This window comes from Chinchilla lanigera, unplaced genomic scaffold (assembly GCF_000276665.1).
Source record: "Chinchilla lanigera isolate Chin_1 unplaced genomic scaffold, ChiLan1.0 scaffold00056, whole genome shotgun sequence".
Lineage (NCBI taxonomy): Eukaryota > Metazoa > Chordata > Mammalia > Rodentia > Chinchillidae > Chinchilla > Chinchilla lanigera.
This window is the reverse complement of record NW_004955457.1, coordinates 5,523,950-5,550,047: the sequence shown is the minus strand read 5'-3', so window position 1 is coordinate 5,550,047 and position 26,098 is coordinate 5,523,950. Positions and strand designations below refer to the sequence as shown.

The window sequence follows — 26,098 nt, the reverse complement described above, 5'->3', positions numbered from 1 at the left end:
ACTCATAGAACCATGCATGGTGACTCGGAAGAACAGCACTACTTTTAGGAGGACTGTGTAAAAGTCACTTTTGTCAAGCTGCTGAGTTATTAAGTCACATCTCTAGTTTAGTTGTTCTGCACTCTATGAAAGAAGTTAGCATTTTTCACTAACTCATAGAGTATCATGAAAAGAGGAGTAAAGTCTATGAAAGCCAATAAATTCATGCATAACAGCAGATAGAAATAACATTGCAATACCAGAATCATTGTACTGTGAGCTCATTACAAACTCATTAGCACGACACTGTCGTTCTCATAAAAGAGCTCAATCAAAAGCACACTAAGGATCTTTGCCATCTCTTTCTACTGCAATCAAATCCTCCATTAAAAATGACTGCATACAGAAGAGGTCTATTGTGGAAACAACGCCCCCTCCTTGGTTGATTACGCGCCCTCTGTAGTGGGGAGCCGGTTCTAGAGCCAAACACATTCACACTGTTTCATTCTCTTCCCCATGGTAGGCAATCGGCGTGCGGTTGAATGAGCTGTGTCATGGGGAGAGTGAGAGCCCGGCCAACCTGCTGGGCCTCATTTACGACGAGGAGACCAAGAGGAGACTGAGAAAGGAGGATGAGGAGGAAGACTTTTTAGATGACAGTAAGGAGACTCCCTTTACTACAAGAACCCCTGCTTGTAAGAACCTCTGCTTGAGGAGCACTTACTATTTCTCTTTCCTCTCTCATATTCCCACCACCTTCCCATGATTCCCACCGCATTCTTTCCCCTCTCCCCTATGCATGGATAGAAAGCACGTGCATAAAGCCACACAAAGGGGGAGCAAAAACCAGATGGAGAGGGAGATGGGCCAGGAGCTGCTGGCCTTGTGGGAAATCCACCACTTTTACCCTCTGACTCTTGGTGTTGTACATAAGTTGGCACTGGGCCTCTCTGAGGGCATCTCTGTGAGAATACAGTTGTGAAAAGTTACTGTCCTAGAAAAGGTCTTGTCATGTTTTATTGCTCTTAGAAATAAGAAAGACAAAATAGCACTAAACAAGAAATGTTTCCCAAATCATTAAAATATTTAATCAGGGCATACTGCAGTATTTAATATGAACTTAAAATATTCACATAGTCAGGGTTTTCTTTCACCATGATAATCTGCTGTACTGTATATGATAGACCCTTGGTAGCAGAGTAGATACAGAGATCCCTCTGACATCCATCTCCTCTACCATTTTGTGCATACATTTGCTGTGTACCATGTAAGCATGTATATATGTGTATATGCACATACATGTGTCTATATTCCTTTCATGAGTACAAACTTCCAAACATGTTACAGAATTAGTGTCTTTATATGATGAGTGTCTTAGTTACTTTTCTCTCATTGCTGAGACAAAATACCAGACACCCAAAATTAAGGAAGGAAAGGCTTATGTAGATCACACTATGTAGAGGTTTCAGTCTGTAATAAGCTGGCTCCAAGGCAGGGTGGCACATGGCAGAGGGGCAACTGTTCATGGTGGTGGGAGACAGCAAAAGCAACAAGAGCAGAAGGGGGCAAAATCGAAGAGCAAGCGTCTTTCCCTCCCTTATATGGTATGCAGGTTACCAGCCCAGGGTGGGTGCAGCACTCACGCTGCCAATCCCAACAGTAGACAATGAACCAGTCACAAACTCTAGATTCAGCTGCCTCTGAACAGCCCGTGTTCCCCATGACCACATGAGGCTTTGGGGAGACATCCACACACAAACCATGACAATTACAACAGAGACACTTCTTCCTTTTAACCTTCTCTGGTAGGTCAGCACTCAAGTTCCCTGGTTTGATTTTAAAGGGACTGTTCTTAGTTAATTGATATCAGATCTGCTGCATCTTCACAATCATGAAAGGTAGAAGAGTTGCTAGAATATATCACGGGGCAAGACTAAATAATAAAAAAGAAACTTTTGGTCTTCCTTTCTACTTTGACACCAAGGATTTCTTTTCATTTTTCATTATTTTTCTTCTTTCCCCTCTTAAGACCTTATCAACTCAGAAAAAAATCTTCTTGATTTAGTTGCTCACAAAATACCAAACTGTCACATAAATATTTTGACCTAATAATGAAAATTGACCCAAAGATAATCAACCCTATCTTAGAATGACTCAGAATTGGATTTCACCTGTAGGAAGACTTGTGGACCATCTAACTATCACCAAAACTAGTGAAGATCTGACGTAAAACCCATCCAGCCAGAAGGCTTCACCAAGCTGCGCTGGACCTTTCAGGGGCCCTTCAGAACAGAGGGGAGCTGAAGCAACATTAGACAGATTCATTCTTGTAGGCCACAGTAAACGCCAGTCTCCACTAGACCATAAAATTATCATTTACTGTGTTAAACCTGGTGGTCAGCTCATGCTTGAGGCCATGCCAATTAAGAAAACTTACAAGCTAGGCACATTTAGAGAAGTTTTAGTAATATTGATCTGTAATCACAATATTGTGATTAATTAATAACTTAATTCCTTCAAAATAAATAACCGTTTTCTTTTCTGAGAAGCAGAACAATACATGGCTTTGCTGAACACTAAGTAGTCTGCATATTTGAGAAATAATTCTGGGTGTTTTTGAAGTCTCCATGATGTCACCTTGGACATTGTCTATTTTTAGGCCAAAACCCACTAGTTGGCCTGTGGTGGATACACCGTCTTACTAACTAAAGACCAGTATTCTTTGGAGCAAAAAAGAACATTTCTATAATTCTTATGCAACTGTATCTTACTGTGACAGGCTAGCTTTGCAAACTGTGACCTAGGTGACCAGGTAAGGGTGTGTTCTCTTGCTGATGTTGCACACAGACACAACCAGACTAGAGCCAAAGCAGTGTCACTGCCCTCAGAACATCAAGATAAGCATCCTGTCATAAGGGAGAGGAAAAGATTTTAGCCTTTCCCAGTCTAGTTCATTGTCACATACATAGTCTGCATCTGATTGAATGGAAGACTACTTTTCTTTTTAATGTTGTCATTAAACAAGTTTCCTAGCTTAGTTGGAGCTATATTTTGTTACTTTATAATGCTATAAGGAAAATAATTTAGTTCTGATTATCTAATATTTTAATGTTGAGGCATTGGCTACAGAAATGCAGTGGAGGAAAACAGAAGTGTATGGCATAGATTATGCTAAAAGGACTAGCCGAGCTGAACTTGTGTTGGTAATGTTCTCATATGCAGTTGGTTTTACATGTGTGTCACTAGATCCATCAAACTGTGCCTCTCTCTGTTTGTCCTTGATCTCTCTTATGAAAGAATTCTTTCATTCTCTAGGTACTGTGAACCCCTCTAAATGTGGCTGCCCCTTTGCCTTGAAGATGGCAGCATGCCAGCTTCTCTTAGAGATTACCACCTTCCTAAGAGAGACCTTTTCTTGCCTGCCCCGACCTCGCACTGAGCCTCTCATGGTAAGTTTAGCATGCATGGTAGTAATTAGACTGCTTAAGCCAGAGTGCGACTAGGTATGCACCATTTCCTTAAATGCCCAATGGCTTGGTGTATCCCATAATTCAAAACTTCAACCCAGGTATTTTTATTCATACAAAGAGATAGATGCTCTTTTCTCAATAAAATAACTCCAAAGTTGACTTTGAAATGACTTAGAGGTAGCACCTTCATAACTACAATGTTTGATTACCACTAGTTATGCTGAGAATGCTTAAGCACTTTAAGGTCCCTTACTCTGCTGACTATGAGGAGTTTGATGGCCAACATTTCTAAGAAATGACTGGCAGGTATTTTTGTACTAACTGTGTATAAGTGTCTTAGTTACTTTTCTCTTGTTGCTGGGACAAAATATCTGATGCCCAAAATTTAGGAAGGAAAGGTTTATTTAGCTTACAGTTTGTGGAGGTTTCAGTCCATACTTGGCTGGCTACAAGCGAGGGTGGCACATGGCAGAGGGCAACCATTCAAGGCGGTGCTACACAGCTAAAGCAAAAAGCACAAAAGGAGGAATTGCGGCAAGCAGCCTCTTCCTCTCCCTTACATATGCAAGCTATCCACCCCAGGGCAGGTGTAGCTCTCACATCCATAATCAATCAAACTCTAAAAGCCTGCCCCATGACTGCATGAGGCTTTGGGGGGACATGCAGACACAAACCATAACAATAAGTTTATATAGAAATGTGCTCCAGTGAGTTTTCTCATATAAATTATAGGTTGAAAGACTTCAGTGTTTAGTGTGTAAACATTCCCAAACATATACTGTTATTTGTGTAGCATTTTTTAGGGATTATGGATGGGCAGAAAACATGACCACATGCAAACACACACACATACATATACAAATATGTATTCATGTGTCATGGGCCATCAGAACCCATTTGTATAGCTGTACACCTATTACATAAGACTCAGGAGTATTCAGTGCATGTGTGATCCCAGGGCACACCTTAGAGCTGACCTTCCTTTGGCTTCTAGTTCCCTAATGGACAACAAGTGTCCAGTGGTTCCTTCATCACAGGTAGCATCCAGAAGGGAAGCCAGGTGTCTTTTCTTTTTCCTCCTTTTACACAAGAACTATACTACTCACCCAGAAATGCTGCTGACACTAACAATCTATGTGCTTCCACTCAAGCAAGTTTTAGTATCCACTACCTCTGCTGCCTTTTAAGCCAAACTTAGCATGAGTGAGGTAGTGAGGTGGATGAAAGAGTAGTGTTCTGTTATCACAGAGTAGTACCTCTGCCTTGTGTTGTCCAGTGGTCTAAAAAGCCCATTTCCTCTGCCTCTCAACATAAAGTGGGTATCTTCAAAATGGAAATATTCATGGATAAAATGCACATTTTAAACTCAAGCATACCCACAGTTGGACTATGCAACTGTACCATTTGGATATTGGAGAAGGATATTGCTCCTACTACCCTTCAGTTAACTTCATTTTAACTATAGCTGTTGATTTTCTAAATTGTCATTTTTCACTATTGCATTGAGACTGCTCTCTAAAGTCAAGGAACATAGGTACTTAAAATCAATATAATGTAACCTCTTACTGTAGACCTCTATCATATTATTCTTATAAATATTTAATTATCTGAAGATTCCATAAAAACACAGAATACATCTGCTTTTAAGTTTTCAGATTTTTATTATTCACCATTTTGATCCACATGTGATTAAAAAGGCTTAATTATTTTTAATTCCTTTTAACTCCCTAAAACTATAATTTTTTTTCTTTTTTTTTTTTTTTTGGTTTTTCTCCGGTACCAGGAACCGAACTCATGACCTTGCGCTTGCCAGGCAGGCGCTTTGCCATTGAGCTAAATCCCCAGCCCCCTAAAACTATAATTTAATATCACTTATTATTGTGACAGATTCTGTTTTTTAAAAAAATTGTATAGCCAAGTAGCACAGTTGTAGGAAATGCCAAGGAAGAAACCTAAAATAGGACCTGCAGTCATTTAGTCAACAAGAGAAAAAGTTTTACTTCTCCATCACCTTTAAGTAGCTCCAAGAAATATCTTATTCTTTAAAGTAATACTCTCGTTGCTAAGTGTGGGTTTATTTATTATGCTGGCATGTGGCTTATAAAATAAAGAGAAAATAAATTTTTTGTATTTAAGCTATTGTTGAGAATATAGTAAAGCCGCATTATAATTTACTGTGGGAAAGGTCAATGAGTATCCTAAAACCAATTTATCAGGACAGAAGTGCTGAAAGTATTTTTAATTGTGGTAAGAACATAAGAACACATAACACAAAATGAATCCTCTTAACAAATTTTAAGTGTATAATACATTATTGTGGACTGTGACCCTGAGGAAGTAACAGAGCGCCACCGCTGACCAGTGAAAGCGCTGGAAAGATCTGAGATCCACTTTAGAAGAGATCATGTTTGAATGTTGCTTTGAAATATTAGGTAGGGTTTGATGTGCAGATAAAAGAAATTGGAAAGGCTAACTGCTTCTAAAAGTCAGACCTGATATAGTGTTACTTTTTGTCTAGCTAAGAAATTTCTCTAATTACTATAGAATTATTACCCAATGGAAAAATAGATGTTTTTCTTAAAAGGGAAGTAATTCCATTCTTGAATTATTTTTGGAAATATTAAATAAATGTATCTCCTGAGGACACAATATAATTTTCTCAGTCAGTACCTGAGTATGATTTATGTTCTTAATTCAAAAGGAAAGAAGAAATAACATGTAAAGACTGAATCCTCATTTTGTGTATGACATTGAAAAGCTTAAGATTTTCATTTGGTGCAAACTGAAATTTTAAAGAATATTTTCCATATGTATTTAATTCAGAGGTTTATTATAATTAGAAAAACACCATATAAAAAGGCTAGGATTGTATGAATTTTTTAATTTTGCAAATCCTCTAAAAGCTTTGTAGATCAATAATTAAACACAGTCTTATGGATGAAAAAAATTCTATAGTCATGGAACAGGTCAAATTTTCAACTTTGACGTTACAGGCCAAGTTCCTTAGTAATTACACTCTCCTGGCTTAGAGTAAGGTGTCATTCTCTTCATCAGCAGGTAGAGATGGCACTTATCCTACACTTAGGTCCTCCAAGAAGAGGGTGAGAAATTCTACTGTGTCATCCTGTTCTGAGCCTCTGACCCTCACACGTGAAGTTCCTTAACACTGAACTGACTTCCCTTAATTTGCCAAGTAATATTACTTGTCAAGATTTAACTTGAACACTATCTCACTTCTTAGCTTAGATTTAACAAACAACCCCAAATTTAGTTGTTTACCACAGCACACACTTGGACCAAAACCAGGATAGTCCTGGCATTTTCCATTTATGAATTCCTGAGATTTAGAGAACTCACCATTCCTTATTTATCGCACCATCTCTATCACATTTGTACTCAGCACCTGATGGTTTTAACAAACAGACAAATTCCAAAGTACAGCTAAGCTACAGACACAGAGGTAGACAGTGAAGAAGGTAGTTCTAGACTGGGACAAGGTCTATGCTGTTGGAACATAAAACATCAAAGTAGAAGGGAAAAGCTGAGTTTGGGAAGATGGTTATTTATTTTCAAATTTAAGAATAGCTTCTCACTGCTACAGTGTAAAGTTAGCAACAGACAAAGGTATTTGGATGTTTAAGTGCAGTTGTGTGTGATCCACAAGAATGGGTGGTTTGCCACAGGGCCACATACTCGGAGAGATGCCAGCACTCAAGGGCTCCTCATTGGCATTTTAGGACTTGGAGAGCTGCAGACTTCGTCTGGATCCTGAGTTGGACAGACACAGATATGAAAGGAAGATCAGCTTTGCTGGGGTCCTAGATGAAAATGAAGACTCAAAAGATTCTCTTCATAGCAGCAGCCACACCCTCAAATCAGATGCAGGTGTGGAGGAGAAGAAAGGTATGGAACATCAAGGATTATTTCAGGATTTCTTCTAGGATATTTGGTCTAAGGGGTCTAAACTACAGTATCGCGCATCCAAATAGTTAGTTCCCTATGGTACTGAGCATCAGTAGCATCATTGAGGTAGTAAGCCATTCTAGTTAGTAGCTGGACTTTGCAGCCAGAGGAACCTGGGATTTAATTACAGCTCAGCAATTCTCTATATCCGATTGAGCCTAAGATGTTATCAGCTTTACAATGAACTATTACTTTATTTACCAGTAAGAAAGGAAAAACTCTCAATGCAACTCCTATGCAACACTTTTATCATTTTGATTGTCTTTTATCCTTATTGAAAAAGGACTTTAAGACTTAATATGATGTAAGTTATTGTCAATCATTAGGAAAAAGTATAACTGAAATATACCAGTTAAAGCTTTTCTAAACTACCTTCAATTCAGAGTTCAAACTTGTTACTTTTGAACTCAGAATTGTCACTGTTCATGTTTTTCTGTAGGATAATGTCTTCTGTGCCATAGGAATGTTAGTGATACGTCGTTTCTGAAATGGATCCATAGAAGTAAAGCTATGTGTGCTAGTTATTTAAGGCAACTTGCAGTGGCATGCGCTGGCCTGCTTTCAGTCCCCCTTCAAGACGTCACTAGACACATCAGACCTACCTCTCACTCCTGCCTTTCACTCACCCTCCCATCCTTCACTGCTGCTTAGTTCCTTAGAGCTGAAAGACACTGGCAGTCATTCTGTTCATTTTGCTACTAATGCATTACATGTTCCTATAGACACAAGCATTACCAAGGGTACCACAACTGCTCCCTGACACTATTGATCATATGAGATGATCAGTTGTATGACAAATCCCAATTTCAAATATGTTAAAATATGGCAGGTTGGCACATACCTGTGATCCCAGTACTAATGGAGGCTTGAAGCAGGAACATTATAAGTTCGAGCCCAACCTGGGCAACTTTGTGAGTTAGCAAGATCCTCTCTCAAAATAAAAAATAAAAAAGGCTGGGGATGTATCTGAGTGATAAGGGCCTGGGTTAAGTCACTAATACCACAAAAAATGAAAAAAATTCATTTTTCACCTTAATAGAAAGGCTCTCCGAGCTTGTCCCAGTTACTTATCATATAAACCACAATTTTTCGTAAAATTGGGTTAGTAATATCTTCTGCACTGTGATGCTTAGAGATTTAAATAAAACAATGCAAGAAAAGTAGAAACTTAGTAACTGGCAAATAGTAGGTATGTGATAAATAATTGTTTTATTCATATTTTTATACATCATGAACATATGTATTAGAACCTACACATATAATCCTATGAAGATTATAACATTTTAATTTTCAAAGCCTCCTCTAAGTGTCAACTTTACTATCTGATTCTGCTGTTTCTTAAATTTCATTGCCTTTCAATGCTTTTATGAAGAATTTCAGTTAGAATAACATCCTCACATTTGTCAAAGCTGAGTTGATATATTGAAATATTTTCTAGTGTCCTGTAGACAGTGACAGTTCATGTTTAATGAACTAATGATTCTGAGAAGGAGTAGCCCTACACAGAGGAAACACAGAATACACAAAATCTTGTAAGGAGTGTACATACACTGAGGAAAGTTTCAGTATTTGAAGACCAGGATGCTGTCACATTTTCAAAATGCAAATAATCATTGTATCACATTCTACTGAATTTATAGGGAAGAGAGGCCAGGTTGTAGGAAGAATAAGTACATTGTGGAGGAGTTTTTGAGTCTGACAACTATCAAGTCAATAATTTTTCAATTGTTACTTCTGTCTTTTTAGCGTATCCCAAAGATATTTTAATTTAGAAGGCAATTTTTTGCCCAAAATTGTTATGTTAATTATTATTTAACCTACTTGAATGAAAATTCCAAATACCTACATGGTTAAACTTGAGCAAAGTAAATTCCGTGTCATTTTTAGAATTTAAAATATGTGATTAATTTTAAGAACTTTTAATTTCATGATTATGAGTTATGCAAACAAGCTTTAATGTTCGAGCATTCCTATGCTTAGTATTTTTTCTCCTCACCAGAGGACTGTGTTGATATATAAAAGTGACTTAATAAATAAAAAAAAAAAACAGAACAAAACCTATAAATAAAATGAGAACATAGCTATAAAATGTCCTTGATCAGTTGGCAAAAATCTTCCCAAAGATTCCAAAATGTTCTTTAACCCATTTGACAAGCTGAAATCAGCTGCCAAAACCAACATGAAAATGGCGGTAATAGGGACCTTGCTAACTACAGTTATTAAAACTTTTTCAACATTTTCATACCATCTGTTTTTATAAGAGCTAAAAACGTCAGCTTGTGAAATAAAAAGCTCTTAGGACAATTTAAATTCTCCCAAGATAAACTAATATAAGCTAATCCTTAGAACTCAAAATAAAATCTTCCAGCAGAGTTTATCAAATCAGTTTACCCAAATACCAAAGACAAACTAAAACCAACACCCCCAAATACAAGCACCAAAACTAGTGTCATCATTTACCATCCATCTGCTGAGTACCTAGTGTACGTGGGAACTACTACATGTTCTCAGAACACAGCAATGAACAAGAAAATTTTCCTGCATGTATCTCTACTTATATGAATAGTTAAAAACTAACTATTCATATTCACATATTCACAGGACAGTGACTATTACAAAATACCAGACTTCCCAGTGGCAATAAGTAATATGAGCAAAAGCAAACTAAGATCAGGGTTCTGGCCTGGATCAGGAGATGTAGTCAGAAAAGGCGATCATAACTGACACTGGCAGCGATGTTCTCTTATGTGAAGGAGCCAGCAATGCAGAAAGCTGAAGGTGGAATCCAAATAGGCCACAGTGAGAACATGGCTGTGATGCCAGAATGAACTTGGAGCATTTGAAGAAGGGCAAAAGCCCAGCCTGGTGACCATAGAAGGACTTGGGAAAAGAGTGATAGGGGATAGGTCAAGAAGCGAGGCAAGGAGTCAACAGGATTTGGTAGATACAGTCATCAGTTTAATTCCATTTTAAATGTGGACAGAGTTGTTGAAGGCTTGAGCATTAGAGTGATATAAGGTGTGTGTTTTGATTTTAGGTTTAAAATACACCTGCAACAGTGCAGTGGGGCAAAGGTGCAGTAGCTTTAGGCAGTTGCATTAGTCCAGGTAAGAGGTGACAAGGCTTTCGAAATCCTATGAGTTGTTGAAGCATAGAGCCAGCAGGACTTGCTAATGGATACAGGGTGGGATACAAGAAAAGGAAGAAAGAGATGTGTTACCCAATTTAGATGAATTTATCTCACTTTCATACTAGCTCATGTTGTCATGGAGATGAAGGCTAATTCAGTGCTGTACAGTCTCAGCTGACTCTTTTTATATACGAAGCCAACCCTGTACTCGAACTGCTGGGTCCCCTGTAAATAGCCAGTGTCACAGTTATGAACCCAACTTTCAGTGCTACAAAGTACCCCAACTGTTTTTGGTGCCAGAACAAATTCTCAACATTAAAACTTTTCCAGATCACATTAAGGTCAGATTATTTTGCCGCATTTGGAGGGTAGAAAATGTCAAAGACTCAGGCAAAAAATGTTAGCATGTGCCTCTGTAAAAATCTAAGAACACTTTAATCTTTTTTATCTATTTCTTAACCTACTTTGACATGAAATTACTTTAGTAGCCATTAAAAATGACAATTATAATTGTTTCAAACTTATTTCAGATGAATCGCAGTCTCAGTTATATCTAAAAATAATATTGAAAAATATAGTTGGATGAGTTTTGTGCTGTAATTATAGTTAATTACAATTAACATGTAGTGTTATGGTCTGTAGTTTTTGTAGAATTTAATCCAACTCTGCTGCAAGAAATTTCTTCCAGATGTGAAATTCTGTCCAAATTTGTTCAGGGAGCTCTGTGAGGCCCTTACCAGCTGAGAGAAGATAATTTTAGTCTTTCTCAATCACGGGAGTAAACTAGAGATTCAACATTCATATTGAGAATGTTCAATGGGAATTCTTCAGGGATCCTTTAGATAACACTGATATGACATTGAAAGTATACATTTAGTGAATACTTTAAAGAGTTATGCAAATTTTATTATAGCCACATATTAACTCTCCTGTGGGTGAGAAACTTTACACCAAAATACAAATGCCCCATTGCAACTTCAAAACTTATCAACAGCTCTGCCTTAAATAATTAGGAAGAAATCCTGTTTACATTTTTAAAAGATAAGCTTGCAAAAGTGACCCCTTCTTAATAATGGATTTGAAGCCTTGAACACTTTCTTTATCCTACTCTTATAAAATTAATACAGACAACATTAAATCTTTAAAAACAAATAAAGAAGAGGAAAACATTATGGAAAATAAGGATACTTTTAATTAAAAAAAAAACAGATTTGAACTTTAAACATATTTCTTTTCCCCCTTCACTTCCCCCGATGATGACTTTCTTCCAGTGACTAACGATGAATAATGCATGACCCGCTTGGGACACACAGACTGTAAGGTTGGCTCAGGGTGTTGCAACATTTGGACCGACATCTCATCAGACTGAGACAAGGGTGCTATGAAATCACTAGGTGCCCTGAAAACGGAACCACTTCACATGCATGCTCCCCGCTAGCACCCCACTGAAAACAGATCCCGCAGTCCCTTTGCTGAGGGGCAGAGCAGAAGTCACTGCTGACTGCTAGAGAGAGAATCACCCTCATTTTTATTTCTAATAAGATATTGCAAAAGGAAAGGGATTGTAGGACAACTCACAGATTTCTGTAAATGCCATTTCCAAAGAAAACTGAGACAAATGCTTTGTAGTTCTGTTGAATCCGTATCACGTGGTATACATGTACTAACATTTCTAGGTGCTGCCGCTATAAGGCGCACTCATGCTTGTGAACCCTGGGCCAGAAAGAAAGCAGGTTGTTCCCAGCCCCAGTGAGCACTGTGTCCAAGAAAGATGCTGCACCAGCCCTTCCCGGTGGCCGCAGCCTCCTGCCTGCCTGACCAAGCCTGGTGACGGAGCCACGTTGGGACGCTCCCTGGGCAGAAAGGCTGCTCTTCCAGGCCAACAGAGAGGAGGCTGATCAGGGACAAGCTGGGGAGAGCTTGGATATAACATTGGCTGGGGAAAACTAAGGGGGGAAAAGCCCTATTTTATTCTTTTAATACAGTTCCCAGCAGGAAGATCAGGATAGGAGGTACTCGCCTGCTCCAGATTAAAGGAACCCGCAGTTTCCAGGTGAAGAAGGGGGGTTCCTTGTCCAGCATTCGCCGGGTCGGCAGCTTAAAGAGCAGCAAGCTATCACGGCAGGACTCAGAGTCTGAGGCTGAGGAGCTGCAGCTGTCCCAGAGCAGGGACACTGTCACTGATCTAGGTAACATAGAAGAGTGGGGTGTGCAGGGACGTGGGGGGTAGGAAGCCGGGACCAAGGTCCTGAAACAGCTGAAAGTCCCTTTCCTTACACATACATAGATGGTGAGCAGAGCCGGAGGAGCACAGCTCTGCTGCTGCAAACCACATACCCTCTCGAGCAGCTGCTTAACACACACACACACACACACACACACACACACACACAGATCTCTTGGAACTCTTGTTAAAAGTGCACATTCTGATTTGGTAGATCAGCGTGGGAGAGAAAGGCTATGTTTATTACAAGCTTCCTGGGGAAGCTGCTACTGCTGCTGGTAGTGCTTCAAGGACTGTACTTTGAGCAGCAAAGCTAGAGAGTAATGTTAGAGAACACATTTTCATGACAAGGACAGTTTCAGAAATCCAGATGTTTGTGCAGCCATCTTCCGATCAGGGCCCTCAAAGTCAGGTGAAATTCTCATAGGGACAGATACCTAAAGGCCTTCTCTATTTTAAAATTGCTATTTAAAGGTAAAAAACAAATCAAATTATCAGTGAGGAAAGGTTCTCTTAGCCTTAAAATAGAGGATTAAGCAAGCCCCTTAATTTCTCAGGAATGTGTATTCTCCAAATAGCCAATATGAATAATTCTACTTATTCCTTGCCATCTCTGCAGGGAAGCTCTAAAGATAAATTAAGAGACGACTGTGAAATGTGCTAAATACATGAGAATGAGCTATACCTAACAACCAATGCAGTAGAATTGTAGACTATCATTTTGGACCTAAAGAGACTTTAAGTCCCAAAATGTGTTAGTCCAAAATATGGGCTCTGATTAGCATCTTAATACACAAGATGAAGCACCAAGAAAAGATTAAGTAGGCATGAAGACACAACTCACCAGCTGTTAGGTAAATGTTGAAGCACATTCTCTGCCGTTTAGTCCCTATTTTCAAGTTAGCAATAAAATGCAGATAAATGATTGACAAATCTGGCTAAGCAGAAGCTGAACGTATTCTAATCGAAGGTTTAAAATAGGAAATGTTTCTACATCCACCCACCTTCACCTTTGAAAATAGCTAATTTATGCATTACTTAAGATTCAGCTTATTTTTAAAGGGGATAATAGAAAAAAAACATTGTGACTTCTATTGTTATGGGGCTGAAGCTATAATATTATTACTAGTTAGTTTGGGAGAAATTATTGCAATTAATTGGATTGATCAGTTTATCCTGAGCAGTTGATTCAAAGTAGTATGGCAAGAGATAATGTTTTATCATTTCTAAAAACCCACAAAAAATTTTAGACCTGGGGACAAAGCTTTGTAGGTAATACATTAAGCAGTGAGTTCCTAACAGATGTTTCCTTTATACTTTCCCATAGAGAGAACATAAGGGCTGTCCACAGTTGGACAGCTGCTGTCTTTGAATAGTCCGAGAGCAAAGACTAGTGGTGAGAGCAGTACCACTAGCTGCATACCGCCACAATAGAGATAGCTGTGCACTCTGAGGCCACTGCAGGTCAGTGAGTGTCTCTGCTTAACTACACCTGTAAGGTCTGGTCAGTCTGGAATGGATCTGGGCACATTTAACCTATAACTGGCTCATCTCAGCAATTCAAGGACTTGACTTTGTTTTGCTTTTTCTCTGCTCCCATCTCTCAGAATGGAAGCTACCATAACAGAGATCATCAATGTCTTTGAAATTATCAGTTGAGCTGATGGCAGTGGGAACAGCTCCTATTCATTAACCCTTCAACCAAGTCCTCTGCCCTGTAACCCACTGGGCCATGGTAGTCTGCCCTAGGATTCAAAAGCATGGACAACTTTACCTACTGACGTGCTCTTCAGAGAGACAGAGCACTGAAACCTTTCTTGGTATTTTCTTTTGAAGAAGGGAGTCCTTGGAGTGCAAGCGAGCCTAGTATTGAGCCCGAAGGAATGAGCAATGCCGGCACAGAGGAGAATTACCACAGGAACATGTCGTGGCTTCATGTAAGTAGGAATCTGAGGTCAATTTCTTTCAGCATTGGGGAAGAGCCAAAAAGGAAGACAAAGTATTATACCCAAGCCATTAATCCAGGTTAACCTCTGTGAGACAGTAAGTGATTATGTATTAGCTGGATAAACATGTGCTAAGCTTGTTTTTTGGCAAAATGTATTCATTTTAAGCTTAACTAAGACCAAAGGTCTCTTGTTATGGTTCAGATGTGGGTCACTGTAAGTCAAAGGAAGCTACAAGGGACCAGGCCAGGTTTGGTGATCAAATAGGCTGAATGACACATGCCAGGCATCATGATCAGTTTGGTACAGGTCACTGTGCAGGTAAGACCAAGGCCATGGTGTCAGTCTTGAGTCTGTCATAGATCCTATCATCAGCTGGGACAAGGAGAGTCAAAGACCACAGGGTCACAACTCAAAGGGTTATCCAAAGGGCACAGGCAGGAGAGGACCCAAGAAAACTATAGTCATAGACCAAAGCTCAAGATTTGAGCTGGGCATGAAGAAGGAGGAAAGTAAGAAAGCGTAATCTCAGGTATACAGTTGCAGGAAAACCCCCCACACACACCATTATTGTCATAGATAGAGACTGACAATGTGCTCTCTGAGTTCAATCTAAGTTGTGCTCGAGTTAGATAAGGGCTAACATCATACCCCTCCGATGATGCAGTGCTGTGCGTTCACTGTGAAAGGAGACCCAGAATTGGTCATTTGGGGACTTTTGAGGCAACTGTTTTGCCTAAGCATTTAGTAAAGTCTAGCTTACATATTGAAAGACATGAAACCTATGTGTATAGCTAAATAAGTGTTTGCAAAGTAAACTACCAGGTCTAAAAGAACATCATCAGTGCTCCAGCAGCCCTGCACCCGTCCCTTGGAGCCACCCCGCTTCCCTGCAAGTAACCATCAGTCAGCCTTCTGACACCACAGATTGGTTCTGTGTGTTTTTAAAATGCATAGAACCAGCATCACATGTGCTTCTGTTCCCTCTGTTCACATAACCTTTTGTCTTCTATCTTTGTTTGTCTCAAGAATGGTCTGCCCTGTTCTTGGCTAGATTTGTTTCTATTTATGTCAATTCCACTTTAAAAACTTTCAAAGAAGCCTCGCATTTAATATAGAAATTGATTAAAATTGAGGAATTGAAATATTTACAATGTCAGCCTTGCATTTAATATAGAGATCAACTAAAATGAGGAATTGAAATATTTATAATTTTAAGCCTTCCAATGCCTAAAATGTTCTATTACTCCATTCATTTATGTCTTTACATTTATTTAGGACCTAAATATCCTTCAAAAATGTCCTTTAGGGGCTGGGGATTTAGCTCAGCAGCACAGTGCCTGCCTGACAAGCACGAGGTCATGAGTTCGATTTCTGGTACCGGAAAAAAACAAAACAAAACAAAAAGAAGTCCTTTAGTCTTCTGTTTGATATTCTGCACATGAATACTCTATAAGTCTATAAAGTCAATGTTTTTATTTAAATGTTTGGAAGAAATCAGGTAAAAACTTTTAGACCTCAAAATTCTTTGAAAGGGGGCTTTAAAATACAAATTTGATTTATGTAACACAATTATTAAGACTATTCAGATATTCTCTTTCTTCTGGAAGCAATTCAGATAAATTGATGTTTTTACCTAATTATTTTTACTTAACAAGAGCAGTCAAATTTAAAAAATTCTTTACTTTGAAGTCATTTAAAGTTCTGTAGAAGCTATGGTGATGTGTCTTTATCATTACTGATACTGGTAGATTGTCTTCTCTCTTTTTTCAGTCTTCTAAAAGCTTGCCAGACTCATCTTTCCAAAGAACAAGTTTTTAGTTTTGTCATTTTTAGAATGTTTGATTTTTTTTCATTAATTTGTGCCATTATTTTTATAGCTTTCTTTAAATTTAGCTTGTTTTTCTTTCCTTAACTTATTGCTATGGACACTTACACAGTCAATCTAAATTACTTTGCTAGTTTACTAATTTAAAGCTATATGGCATGATCAAAAATATGATTAATATTTAATTTTTTAAAAAATATATTATAGTAAAAGATAATCTACTTGAAAAACTTTCAAAGCAGCCTTGCATTTAATATAGAGATTGATTAAAATTGAGGAATTAAAATATTTATAATGTCAGCCTTACATTTAATATAGAGATCAATTAAAATGAGGAATTGAAATATTAATAATTTTAAACCTTCCAATGCCTAAAATGTTCTATTACTCCGTTTATTTATGTCCTTACATTTATGTAGGACCTAGATATCCTTCAAAAATGTCTTTTAGTCTTCTGTGTGATGTTCCACGCATGAATGCTATATAAGTATGTAAAGTCAATGTTTTTATTTAAATATTTGGAAGAAATCACTGGTAAAAACTTTTAGATCTAAAAATTCTTTGAAGGAGAATTTTCATTGAAATTGTTGCTTTCTGAACAGTTCTCTATTGTGTGTACTCACACTGTTGGGGCTGCTTCAGTGTCCTGAATTGATTGAGAAAGTTCAGTTTTCATGGCCACTTTGACTTTGGGAAGATCCCAAGTAGCATAGTATCACCATGTGCTGAATAAGGTAGGTGAGAGTACATTGTAATTTTTTACAAATCTGCCTTTCCTTTGGATGGCACTTGGCAGCAACATTCACCATATTTTTGATCATACCTCATAAAGACCCTCATGAAAGGGAACCTCTAGAACTGCTTCAGAAAGTGCAGAAAACAGTAAGCAAGGGGGAAGTAAGCAAGTAAGAATCTCCTGTTATTCCTCTTGGTCCTTTTCCTTAAGGTGCTGAGTAATTTCATTATTAGATATGGTAGATGAAAATTTTAGAAGCACAATAGTAGAGATATGGAATTATATATCTGTCAAAATCCAAAGGATGTACACAAAGAGGGTACCCTAATGTGAGGAATGGACCATAGGGAATAATATGTCAGTATAAATTCAGTGACTGTAATAAATGTAGCACTACAGTTCGAGATATTGATAGTAGGAAAGGTTGTACACATATGGGCACAGGGTGTATTTGGGAGGTTTTTATACCTTCTGGTCTATTTTTCTGTGTATCCAAAACATGAAGTCTATTCATTTAAAAGTTATAAAGGTTCCATATGATGTTATTTCCCTCTAGAGAGCATTAATCCTATCCTCTGACACACAACAAAGAACCGTATTACCTCAATCCAATCAGGAACTAAGCTTGCTTTCCTTGGGCTCTTATATGTCTATCAACATTTTGCCTTTTTGGTTCACTTTCTTGTGTTTTTCTGGATTATCTAGATTTGAGAGTAAAAAGAGAATCTCCCATAGTTCCCACATATGGTCTGCCTCATGCTAGGATAAAAAAAGGATATCAGGGGATATACAGGGAATCTTGAGAAAACTGAATATTTCAGTATATAATCATTGACAGCTTTGAAGGGTATGAGATGTTGTTACCTGAATTTTATAGGAATATGGAATTCATTGTTGTTATATTGTTTTTTCAGAATAAACAAGTCCCCTTGTTCCTAAAGAAATGTGGGATAGCTTTTGTCATGGTTACTTTTCTTTTATTGCTGAAACAAAATGCCTGATGCCCAGAATTAAGGAAGGAAAGGTTTATTTAGCTCACAGTTTGTAAAGGGTTCAGTCCATACTTGGCTGGCTCCAAGGCAGAGTGGCACCCAGCAGAGGGCAATACTTCATGGCAGCAGAAAACAGCAAAACCAACAAGAGCAAAAAGGAGAAGCAGCAATAAGCAAGCCTCTTTCTTTCTCCCCTTATATTGTATGCAGGCTACCTACCCTAGAATGGCTATAGCACTCACCCCTATAATCCCATTGCACCATGAGTCAATCAAAAACTCTCAAAGCCCACTCCATGACTGCATGAGGCTTTGTGGGGACATCCAGACAGGAACAATAACATTCTGTTCCCCCCACACAAAACTCATGCACCTCCCTTTATGCAAAAGGCATTTTAGTCCACGTCCAAATGTTGCCAAAGTCCTAACAGTTTCAGCATTGCTGAAAAGTCCATGTCCCAAGTCTCCTCCAACATGTAAGGCAAACTCTTAGCTGTGAGCCCTTGTACAAATGAAAAGAAAGTTAGGCGCTTCCAACATCCAATGGCGCAAGATAAACATTACCATTCCAAATGGTATAAACAGGGGTATATAAAGCACTGGGACCAAAGCAAGTCCAAAATCCAGTAGGGAAAACAAAACTAAGTCCTATAGTTCCATGTACAGCATCTGAGGCAATCTGCGGCAAATTGTGAGCTCCCTGTGCTATGGCACTCCCAATGGTTGTAGCTCCTATGGCTTCTCCCTTAGGCCCACTTTACTCAATCCTTGCAGCTTTCCTTGGATGATCCACATTCCTAGTTTTTTCAAACCTCTGGTTTCTCCACTGCACCTTTGGCTTCATACTCATAGCTTCACACACTCCCCTCTCAGGGGCACACTGCCTGGCCTCTCAGGCCCTCTTCTGAAATCTAGGTGGAAGCCTTCTTAACCTCAGAACTCATGCATTCTGCATGCACCTAAAACCAGCACCATGTGGCTGGTGCTAAGGTCTGCTGCCAGCTAGAGCAGTAGCCAGGCTTTCCTCTCTCTTGGCTGTAGGGGTCAAGTACCTGGATCACTGAGTACTCTGAATCTGATCTTGAGGAAAAAATTCTCTATACCACCACCATTTTGGAACCTGAAGTGGCCACCACCATTCAGGAGATGTGGCCTGAAGGTTCCACAAGTAGCAGCAAGTCTTCCACTTTTTCAGGTTTGAGGCTTGCTCGTTCTTGTGAAGCCCTCAGTCCATCTTTTATGTTCTCCTATTCCTTCTCAGCAATCAAGATCTCCTCTGCTCTGTCTTTGCAGTCCACAGCTTTACTTCAGGTTCTTTTTTGGCCAAACTTACATTTTAAATTATCCTGTTTGGCTCTTTGCTCTTGATTATTTTTTCCTCAAGATCAGATTCAGAGTACTCAGTGATCCAGGTACTTGACTCCTACATAAATCTGGCTAAAAGCCTTCAACAGTAACCATGCCACCACCTCAGCATTAGACTGCCTTGACATTTCTTCTGCCAGATTAATCAGTCCACCACCCTTAATGTCAGTCTCAGGTAAAGTCTCTGGACATGAGCAAAATGCAGACAAACTTTCTGCCAAGCCATAACATACATCCTCCAGAGTCCAACAGCCAATGCAGTCCCTCTTCCCAACAGAAACCTCTCAAGCCTGGTCTTTCTTGGCATGATTTCTATCAGCCTTCTGGTCTTTTAAACTCTGACCAGAATCTCCCATACAGAACAGCCTAAGGTCCTCCAGTGGCACTCTTTCGGGCAACATCTCCAAAGCTTTCCAGACTCTTTCCACAAGCCGTTCCTGAAGGCTCTTGATATAGTCACAGCAACAACCCCACTTCTCTGGTACCAAATTCTGTCTTGTTACTTTCCCTCATTGCTGAAACAAAATACCTGACACTCAAAATTAAGGAAGAAAAGGTTTATTTTGTGAAGGTTTGTGAAGGTTTCAGTGTATACTTGGCTGGCTCTGAGGCAGAGTGGCACATGGCAGAGGGCAACAGTTCATGGAAGCAGAAAACAGCAAAAGCAACAAAAGCAAAAAGGAAGGGAAGCAACAAGCAAGCTTCTTTCTCTCCCTTATACTGTATGCAGGCTACCCAACCTAGGATGGGTGTAGCACTCACACCCATAATCCCAGCATTGGACCATGAGTCAATCAGAAACTCTAGAAGCCTGCCCCAGGACTGCATGAGGCTTTGGGGGACATCTAGACATGAACCATAACAGCCCTGCTGGGTGGATTTGATTAGCCTTGTGCATGTAGACTTGTTTCACGTTCTCTATCCAGTTTGCCACACAATCCTTCACAGGGTAGGAGCAAAGGTGATGCACTAGTTTCATGAATGAACCGTTCAGATAATTCTATACACATTTGACTAATCTTATGGCTATGAATGCATTACTGTCTTTTTAGGAAGGCCATTTACAAGTTTCAAACTCAAGGTCTGGGGATGGAACTCAGTGGTAGGGCATTTACCTAACATGTGCAGACGTGGGTTCTGTTCCTAGCACTACAAGAAAGGAAGTTACAGATGTAATGTCCTTTATTTCTTATTTTAAAATAACCATATCTTTTAAACCAACTAAAGTCCTCTCTGGAGTGATAATGGGGAATTCTAGGGTATGTGAGAATTTGAGCTGAATTAAGGTATAAGAGAATGGTAGAAATGACCAAAGCACTAGAGGGAGAGAAATAAGTTAGTGGGGAGGAGAAATGAGGCCCTGCAGGAGGTTCAAGTTCCAGTTCAAGCTTTGCAGGCAGAGTGGGAGGTGCAGGAATGTTTTTAAGTTCCACAAAGAGCGGGCTAGAGCTAAAGGCAAGGGTCATCCAGAGCCCAGCTTCCCACTAGGGTATGTGTGTCTTCCATTTGACTCCTAGTCCATCATAAGAACTGAAGGGGAAGAGGTGGATATGCAGAATCTCTGTTTGAAAGTATTTGGAAATGATATACACCACGATAGTTGTTTTGAGTTTATGAAAGTCTGTTAACCTCTCAATGTTTTCAAAAGATGTTTGTGCAAAGTATATATGGCGGGAGAACAAAGACCAGCTGGACAAAGACTTGTAACTTTTTTTTTCTCCTGTGGGAATTGCTGAGTCATTGTGGTTTTAAGAGCCACATGGGAAGTTAACATGCTGATTTTCCTTCTCATATCCCATGTAAGTGTCCCCTTAGTCTGTATCTGGCTGCCCAGTTGAGCTTCAGGAGTGTTTGTTTTCCAGGTCATGATCTTGCTATGCAATCAACAAAGTTTCATCTGCACACACGTGGACTACTGTCATCCACACTGCTGCCTGCACCACAGCCGCTCCTGTGCCCGGCTGGTCAGGGCCATTAAGCTGCTCTACGGAGACAGTGTGGACTCTCTGCGCGAGAGCAACAACTTAAGCAACGTGGCTCTGCGGGGCAAGAAACAGAAAGAGGTAAGAGAACCACTAAGTATATACCAAGGGTGGGAGAATGGTCCCTGACTATCTTCTCTGGAAATACAGATTGTCAAGCAGTGCAGTGGTACAAACCAACCTACAGGTGTGTGTGTAGTTCTGAAGCAAAGGTAGAAGATAACACAGAGCATCTGTCTTCATGTTCGTGAGTAAACACAGACTCTTTCTCCAGGTTTTGTCTTATTTCTGTGAATAGACCTGAATTTATAAGGGTAGTGGTGAGTTAGTTACTGGAATAGACAGAAAACTACTACTCCCACTAAGATATTCACATCCTACTCCCAGAAACATGTGAGTAAGTTATTTCATGTGACAATAGAATTTCCAGGTATAATTAGGGGCCTTACTGTGGAAAGGTTATCCTGGGTTATCAGGTTTGCTTAATGAAATGATAAGGGTCTTTATAAATGAAGAAGGGAGTCAGACATGGAGAGGGAGATGAGACGAGAGAAGCAGAAGTCAGGACACTGCATGACCAATGAGCTGAAGAACAGTGGCTGCCCCTAGAAGCTGGGAGAGACAAGGAAATGGAGTCAATCCTAGAGCCTGCAGGAGAGGCAGAGTCATGCTGATCCCGTTTAGACTTCCAGCCTCCAGAACTGCAGGGTCATAAATTGGAGTCATTTTAAGCCATGAAGTATGTGGTAATTCATTAGAGCAGCAATATGTAACTAACACAACCATGTATTATGGAACAAGCAGTAAACATCCTGACCATTGACAGACAAACAACAGAGCAGTGAAAGTCAAGTCAGACTAAAGGAAATTCAGCTACCCTTTCCTGACAGCCACCCCAAGCAGCTGAACTGGCAGAAGATGAAGACCGTAACCAGGGCTGTGGGGCTTCTGAAGTGAAAGCCCTGACTTACCCACCTGCCCCTGAACAGACATGAGAGCCAAGATGCACAACTGAATGCTGTGGGTTGCCCCTGCAGCTGCTGTTCCCAAATGGTTTTGCAAAGAGATTTTCATGTAACACCTATTCATTCCCACAAGTATTCATTATGCACCTGCTATTGGCACAACATTTGGCCAAATATTCTGTAAAACATGAATAGGAGCAAAGGAAGTTTCTACTAAGGAGTTCACCCAGAAGGTTTAGGCTAAGAATAGGCAGTGAGACAGCTGTCGAATAGCTAAGAGAATAAGGAGATAGAGACAAAAGTGCAGTTGGGTTATATAACCATGCCTCGTGCTATAGCAGTCACAAAGGGACCTTTTGAAATTACAACTTTTTATTATGAAAACAATACATATTCACCAGAGAGATTTTAGCAACATGAGAGATCCTAAAGGAAAAATTATGTCTCTCATAAATGTGCTACATTATCTTCTGGGATATGGTCTTCTAATATTTTTTCTACACATGCATAAGGACATGAGATATATACGTATCATTGCCAAAATGCTGTCTGTTTGCTTGTGCATATTTGCAGTGCTGTAACTTAAACCCAAGGCTTTGTGCATGCTAAGCAAGCACTTTACCACTGAGCTACATTCCCCGGTGGACAAAATGCTCTTTAAATTCTTAACAAGCTTTATGCAAGAGGTATTTTTCTCTTCATTTTATGGTGAAAACCTCAACGCTTAGAAAAATGAGATTGTCCATAGATCACATCTGTAACACAGCCAGGTAGACTTTAGCTTAGAAATACAAAAGGCCAAAATCAGGGCTTTTAAACTATACCATATTGCATCTCATATTATGAAAACTATACAGATTCTGAGATTATGAAAATGGGAAATAGATCAACGTGAGTTACAATAAAGTGCATGAACTACTGGTGAATGACATAAACAAAAATTATGTACATAGGTTTGTGTGTGTGCATCTCTCTATATGATACATATTTTAAACATAAAGAACACTACATTCAAAGAAAACCAATTTTAATTTGTATAAGTCCTTTCTTCATATTAAAAAATCCCCTTAGCTTAAAGAGAAAATTATATATGTTGGAAATTGTAAAAATATGAAAACCTAAATTAATGCTCATTGTTCTCTATATACAATCAAAATTCTTTCTGCTGTACCTTTGGTTAAGCTATGTTTTCATCTCTAATCTCTATATAAGCAAACCCAAATATCCTTTAAGAGCCAACCTGAAGACCATCTTCCCCCTAAAACATTTTCTGACCTCTCTAGTGGGAAGTACAGGACATGTTTCAGGGGGTGATAAATGTTATTTTCTTTTCTTCTTCCCTTTGTCTGAAGTATAATGGTACTTGTGACTTTCCCATTCTTCATTCATTCATTCAATCATGCATTTATTTTTCTATCCATCTATCCATTCATCTAGTCAGCATATTTTTAAAGAACCTACATACTAAGCTGAGACCACACTTTGTGTTGTATCATAATCATGGACAAAAGAGATGTATGTTTCAGGGGGTGATAAATGTTATTTTTTTTTCTTTTTCCCTTTGTCCAAAGTATAATGGTACTTATGACTTTCCCATTCTTCATTCATTCAATCATGCATTTATTTTTCTATCCATCTATCCATTCATCTAGTCAGCACATTTTTAAAGAACCTACATACTAAGCTGAGACCACACTTTGTGTTGTATCATAATCATGGACAAAAGAGATGTAATCCCTGCCTTTATGTAATGTGTAAGATCTCACCTGAGAAACAGATGTTAATAACCTTCCAGATGGATATAAAATTGCAACAGCAATAGGGGCAATAGAGAAGTATGCTCTACTAAGAATGCTTATTGGTGAAGCTTTGAATTTGGCAAAGGAAATAAAAGACAGCCTTTCCAGTAAGGTAATCCTCACCTGAAGGAAGCCTAGATGTTAATTCATTACAAGACTTTCCATCCAGAGAGGAGGAGCACAGAGGACCATGGCTGGAGCACTGAGGACAGTGATACATGATGGGACTGCATAGGCAGATGAAGACTACACCAAGCAGGGCCATGTGAAGGCTCTGCCTCTAACCTCTGAGTAGAGCCAGACATCTTCTGTCACTTATTTATGAACTCTCTGAGAAATGAGAACACCTTACATATTTTCTACCCTGAGTGATACTGGGTCAGAGTACTGTAATATGGACACTCTAGCAGAGGACCGTCGATACTGAGCAAATGAGTGGGATTATGTTCCAGGATGGTTCATGAGTTTCCTCTCTCCTGCCTCAGCCAAGACACTGGTGTGATGTAATAGAGAGGGCTTCTACTCTCCTGCTGCGGCTTACATTTCCAAAAGGACAGGAAAGCAAGTCAAGACTCTTCTAACCTCATGACATTTTGCCATTCAAATGCAAAGCTGGAAAGATCTATTGAGTCTTCTGTGATAAACATTTTATTTCCCAAATGCTAGCTTCCTGCTGAAGTTCCCCACCCCCGTGAGGTTTTCCACTGCCTGTTCTGAATCTGTCACATAAATGAACAGTGCCCACATTTCTGGAGCCAAAGTAAAAAGAGAAAATGGCAGTAAATCACGAATAAAACCAATGGTCTGTTTAGAATCAACTATGAGCAATTGGTATTTCATTCCTGCTTCCTCTTTAATTGGTTTTTATGGCAAAATATATTTATAGCAGTCAGTACATTTCATAACCTATCTAACCCTGATCAAATTGCTAGTCTACATTTCAGTGTTCAGGAACTTGTTGTACATTCTTTTGGCTTGATTTAGAGCATTTCCAAACCTGAGGTTTTTTTAACATACATAAACTGTGACTCTATATGTATATATTACCTTCACCAAAGAATTCTGCCTGTGTGTTTGCATTTTGCCCAATATTATGTTCTAAGTATAGTGAATGTTAAATTAGTACTTGCTGTTAGAAAAAAGAGTAGATAAAACATTTTGTTTTCCTTTTGGCCAAAAAGAAGAGGAGGGTAAATGGTTATACATGTCCACAAAAGGAAAGGCCATCGCATGGGGTAAATTTTATGAAGCCAATGCAAGCAGCAAGGGGTTGACTAATTTCCTACTGAAACAGTATTTTTTTCCTAAAACTGCAGGCAACACTATGGTGGGGCCAAGACCTGGGTCTTGATTTTGTAAGCCACAGTCAGCCCTCAACATAACATGCATAAATTATATGCCAAACAGTTGCGAAGTTCAAAAGGTGTCGGTCACCTTTTGGGAAATGTTGCACACTGTCGGCATGATGTTCACAGTAAAATCCTTTCCTTGAAGGGCACAGTAGGCTGATTTCAACTTTCCCAACCTTTAAATATCTTATTTCCACAGTGATTCATCCTTCAGGGCCAGTATCTCCTTTTTTTTTTTTTTTTTTTACCTCCCTTGGCTTTTCATTTGTTTTCCTGTTAGATAGTCTCTCCTCAGGATACAGTCTCCACAGGGGCGAACATCATAGGAGTTTCCCCCTCGGCATATTTCCAGAAGCTAGCCCAGTTCCTGG

At 39.2% G+C, this 26,098-nt stretch overlaps 1 protein-coding gene across 4 annotated transcripts in view; it reads left to right on the top strand.

Annotated features, from left to right (window-relative positions):
• Unc80 (unc-80 homolog (C. elegans)) overlaps positions 1–26,098 on the top strand; it is a 204,032-nt gene that overhangs the window by 99,239 nt on the left and 78,695 nt on the right. For 3 of the 4 annotated variants that reach the window (XM_005396953.1, XM_013520683.1, XM_005396951.1), the window contains exons 24-28: positions 503–638; positions 3,295–3,428; positions 7,187–7,352; positions 14,603–14,703; positions 21,495–21,695. In XM_005396953.1, coding sequence (XP_005397010.1) covers positions 503–638; positions 3,295–3,428; positions 7,187–7,352; positions 14,603–14,703; positions 21,495–21,695 — 738 coding nt within the window. Of the gene's footprint in view, positions 1–502; positions 639–3,294; positions 3,429–7,186; positions 7,353–12,527; positions 12,732–14,602; positions 14,704–21,494; positions 21,696–26,098 lie in introns of all 4 variants that reach the window. The other variant, XM_005396950.1, reaches the window with a different exon arrangement.